The sequence below is a fragment of the Montipora capricornis genome, chromosome 1 (assembly GCF_036669925.1).
Source record: "Montipora capricornis isolate CH-2021 chromosome 1, ASM3666992v2, whole genome shotgun sequence".
Taxonomy (NCBI): domain Eukaryota; kingdom Metazoa; phylum Cnidaria; class Anthozoa; order Scleractinia; family Acroporidae; genus Montipora; species Montipora capricornis.
The window spans coordinates 8,864,081-8,869,080 of NC_090883.1; the positions used below are offsets into that span (position 1 = coordinate 8,864,081).

The 5,000-nt window shown below is 39.0% G+C and overlaps 1 protein-coding gene across 1 annotated transcript in view; it reads right to left on the reverse strand.

Moving 5' to 3' along the window:
- Positions 1-3,771: 3,771 nt before the first annotated feature.
- The window catches only part of LOC138056745 (toll-like receptor 2), a 1,235-nt gene continuing 6 nt past the window's right edge, over positions 3,772-5,000 (reverse strand). Inside the window, exons 1-2 of the mRNA XM_068902623.1 lie at positions 4,967-5,000; positions 3,772-4,220 (exon numbers count right to left, since the gene is read on the reverse strand). The exon at positions 4,967-5,000 is cut by the window's right edge and continues 6 nt beyond it. Of these exons, the coding sequence (XP_068758724.1) occupies positions 3,772-4,220; positions 4,967-5,000 (483 nt within the window). The remainder of the gene's footprint in view (positions 4,221-4,966) is intronic.

The following is a 5,000-nucleotide window of genomic DNA, read 5'->3' on the forward strand; positions in this document are numbered from 1 at the left end:
TTTGTTATGGATAAAGCGATCTTACATATCTGTGATTGGTTTCTTTTTTAGTCAAGTTCTAGTCAACTTTTTCTTTGATGGAGATAAGCAAAGAAACAAACCATGCATTTCAAATGCTTTATTAAATTAAACAAAACCAACTTATTACAAGCTGATCGTTTCGGCTCAAATTGCCTTACGTAATACTTAGATAAGATCCTGTTTGCTACATTTGCAAGAAATAGTTCTCTTTAAACAAACGAACGGTACAACATAAAAAAGAAGAGCGAAATGTAAATAATGTTTATAAAAGAGTAAATTGTGTTATTATTGTAAACAACATTAATCCTGCAGCTGGCATGGAAAAATGCAATTCGTTCCTCCAGCGCTGAGGCGGGGCGAGGTATTTGATGTTTCTTTGGTATGATGCATTCATGTTTGAGTAGGTCCATGTAGGTCCATGTTGAGGTGCAGTGTGCAGCTCCGAGCAACTCTGCGTAACTCCAAGTAACTCCAAGCAACTCCGAGAAAAAACGTTTTCTGTGTCTCAACCTTATAAATTAAAAAGAACGATTTTAATGTGCTTATTTCTTATCAATCTTCATTGAGTTAAGACGTAAAAAGAGTGATGCATTATTTTCAATTCTGTGGGAGAGAATTTAGCAATAATTTCAACAGAGAGCGACATGAAGCAGTCCGTTGCTCTAATGATGACAAAGAACGAATGACCAGTTTTTCAAACGACGAAGAAAATATGGAACAAGGAAATGAAAAATATTACCGCAAGAATAAAGATGGTGATGACGATGATGATGAGGAGAATGAGAAGGAGAAGGCAGAGGAGGGAGAAACTGATGAAAGCAATACTGACATAAAATATGATGAGGTTAACCCCTGGGATAAACCAAGAGAAGAAGTTATCAATTACCTGAATTCAACCTGGACAGAAGAGGTAGAAGAAAATCTATGTCAGGGTTTGTCAAAGGATGATGCTCAAATTCAAGCCTCTAATGGTCTGCTACCTGTTTGCCGCAAAAGGCTATGATACTCACATTCACAATATCTAAGGTGGTACCACAACATGAGAACTGATCCAGTGCACAAGAAGGTTATGAAAACATTACGTTGTTTTATGGAAGACAATGAAATGGATTACGTGGAGGCTGTTGAAGCTAATGTAAGCTAGCGAGAATTCCTGTTGAACACTCTGACTCTGTTTAACCAGGAAGGTTTTCCTAAGGACACCGCATTTACTGAAGACTACGACTTTACATGTGAAAAAATGAAGAGAACGTATCAGAAGCTGGAACACTTAATCAAGCAACTAAGACTCTTGACAAACCTGCCCTAGAGGAGTAAAGTGTGAGTGTGCTTTACCCCACAGTGGCCGCCTCAGAAATGTTCGGAGTTGCTTAGAGTTTCTCAGAGCTGCACGTTGCACCCTACCAGGGACCTACTCATACTTGCTCAGAGCACCTCTGTTGTTATCAGTTGCTCCCCCTACAGCATACAGGGCCCTGCTCAGATTTGGTTGGAGAAAAGGCACCTAACCAATCTCACTCGAAATGTACTAATGCACGGTCTGTTTCTTTGCTTACCTGCATCAAAGGAAAAGTTGACTCGAACTTGACTAAAAAAGAAACCAATCACGGATATGTGTAAGATCGTTATATCCAAAACAAACTTATCACCAAACAGAAATAAAGGTTTGCATGTGTAAGATCGTACAGCGCGGTGACTGGGCTGGCGCACTAGACTCCAAAAGGTGCCCTTGACGTTAAGTCTGTGGAACATAAAGGCCAGAAGTGTAAACTCCTGCGAACAAAAGACGGAACAGTTTACAAAGTCGAAAGATCCAGGCTGGAGGTTTGCAATTCACATGTTTCATTCATACACAGCGTTCTCGAAATCCAAATTAAGAAAACTTTGAACTAGATTAACTCTCGTTTAAATGGGCTGTAGAGATTCGAAATTCTAGAACGATTGCTGCCCCTTCTCTTACAAAAATTTGGTAGCATATGCTATGCTTGATTGAAAAACGAATCAAATATTATGCAAATAAAGTCGTAAACTTTTTTAAAGGATTATCGCTTTGCATTTGGATGGAAAACAAAAGCGCTTCTATTACAGTCAAGGAAGCGTGACCGGCTTTAAACATTGCAAAAAAAAGACAGCACTCATTTTGTTTGGGATATTTCAAACTTTTATCTGCTAAAACTTTCATTTTGTCGTGTTTTCATTGATTTTCGATGAGGTCATTTTGGCTGTTTCTGATTGGTTTTTGGTGCAGTCATCTTGTCTGTTTGTGATTGGTTTCTTGTTCCCATATTATGAATTTATCACGCTACTGACATGATCTTTATTGTTTGATTGCTGTGCCGAACAGAGCTCTCTCTCTCTCTTCAACCAGGATATTCACATACCACTAAAGTGATATGCAAACACAGTACTATCTTATGCGCCACACACGCACATGCTTAATATATTTTCACAGCCGAAATTTGCACATGTCGTTGAGCTTGGGTTACATTCTCAAACTTGCCCCTAAATTATGCTCACCCTTCGCCTTCTCATCTCGTGTTCGTACGGGACTTGCATCTCATCAATCAAACCCTAATTTATGCAAAGGCATAGATGCACGTGTTGTTACACGTGTTAGTGTTAGGGTTATGCGGTGCGTTGTAATGCCTCAACTTGCCCTTAATTTATGCACGCCCCTTCCTTTGTCTTTTTTATTGATGATGTCATGTGATGACTACCTGTCAAATCTGGTTGGTTTTGCCTCTCGGCCAAATATTCATTTCTTGGACAATCTCTCAGCGGTGGACATTATCAGCCGATATAACAGCGGCCTGAAGGGGATTATTTACTTAATAATATACATAAAAAAGTTACTCGATTCTGATTGGCTGAGAGCAGTGCAGTTCAAGTGTAACACAGTGCAAGAAAGTGTAATATCAGCGCAAATTACACATCAAAATTCTGGATTATGATTAGCTTATAAACAACAGGGTTTGGTCATAACTAATGAAATCTTTTGTTTTTAAATCAAGCGCGCCCCCTGGATGGCCCAACTTTTCCCTGATTGCGTGATACATGTACGTTTCTTTTGCTTAACCATCTCGAATTTTTTCACGTATATTTGGAATAAATAAGCACTTGCAATTTTTTTCGAAGACTACAAATTGCACTCGCCCTTTGGGCTAACCTGCAATTTTGGTGGTCTTTGAAAAAATTCACTCTTGTTTATTATTCCAAATTGCACTCGCAATCATGTGATTACCTATGCTAATTATAGAACGAGTTTCGATCGAGTGTCGTAAAACCAAAACCAAATTAATTACTCTGGCCAATGACATAGGACAAAAGCAATCTAGTAAACTAATCAAAAGTCGAAGTAGTTACACGTAGCCGAAACATAGTGTGTCAAAATGATTGGTTTTGGTTTTACTTCTGATTGCTTAAAAACGTGGCACGAGAACTTTGCACCAGAGTGAAGTAATGCAAAACCAAAGCAATAGCCCACTTTCGATATATTAAAATTCAGTCCTAAACAAACGGCATCATCTGGAGGCTCTGGGTAATAAACATAAGGATTTGTATGAGTTTATTCCCCAGAGCCTCGAGATGATACTTTTTGTTTAGGGCTGAATTTTAATATTTCGAAAGTGGGCTATTCGCTAATTACTTTCGACACTCAATTGGAAACCACACTATACATGAACAAATTACTCGATTCTGATCGGCTGAGAGCAGTGCAGTTCAAGTATGTAGCAGGGCAGCTATATCTCTCTAAATATTGCCAGGTTTACCCCCTTGCACAATGTCAACCAATTTCTTTTCCCAATCTTGCTTCTTTCTGTGCTTCTCAAAATCTAGCAAATTCTTTTCTCTCAAAGCACTTGGCAACTGCTTTTTCTTCAGTTTGTTGATCGCCACAAGAACCAGAGCAGAATCTCCTGTGTCAACTCCCCTCTGTAAGGCCATGTGCAGCTCTTCCCGGCAAAAGTTGCTGGCAAGGTAGTTGTTTGACAAAACAATCACCACTTGGCGGCTGTTATACACACTGTCCGCCATATTTTGGACGATAGGCCTCCCCAACTCAAAGTCCCGGATGTGAATGCTGTAGGGAACGGAGTGCTTTTCAAAAAGAGAGATCAGATTTTCAGTGACCCAGCTGAAATCTTTAGAGCTGTAACTGATAAACAATTTGTCGTTCTGAACTCGCTCATCAGCACAACCTGCAAGAGTTTATATAATGAATTGCAGTGTTTTGAAGAATTACTACTAATTGCTATTGTCAACCATCCTAGAACAACTCTTTTGACCTTTGATCTCACATAAATTCCCCACATAGAGTCCCACCTTCAAATTTTCGCTTTTAGTTCTGATTGGCCATTTGGTTATAAACGTCTGTTTTTTCTTGCTAAAGCCAGTTGCGTTGATGATGAAAAGCCTCTTTTAACAAGTTTTATCATGAGTGGTAAAACAAAAACGGAAGCCAATTAGAGCAGGGTCAGACGAACAAATCGCCATAGTTCAGTTGGTTAGAGCGTCACACCGGTATCGAGAGGTCACAGAATTTCAGGCTTCTCTATCCAATTGCTAAAATTGTTTCCATAACTGCGACGATCATAGCGTCAATTGATTTCATTTCCACAGTTCAGTGTATGATTCATTTCATATATCATTTTGTTCATATTGATTCATTCATCACTGAAATCCACAAAAGACGAGCTCCCAACGTCAGTGCCTTCATAGCTCAGTTGGTTAGAGCATCGCACTGGTATCACAAGGTCATGGGTTCAAACGACGTTGAAGTCCTGAGTTTTTCAGGCCTCTCTTCATAACTGCGAGGATCATAGCTTCACTTCATGTCATATCCGCAGTTCAATATATGATTCATTTCATTTTAGATACTGATAAAATACTAGGATTTTTCCTTTTACTAAAAAACCATAGCTTCAGAGCAAAGAAGTGAAGATACTATTTTTATCTTTCACATGTGAAGATATTGGTGT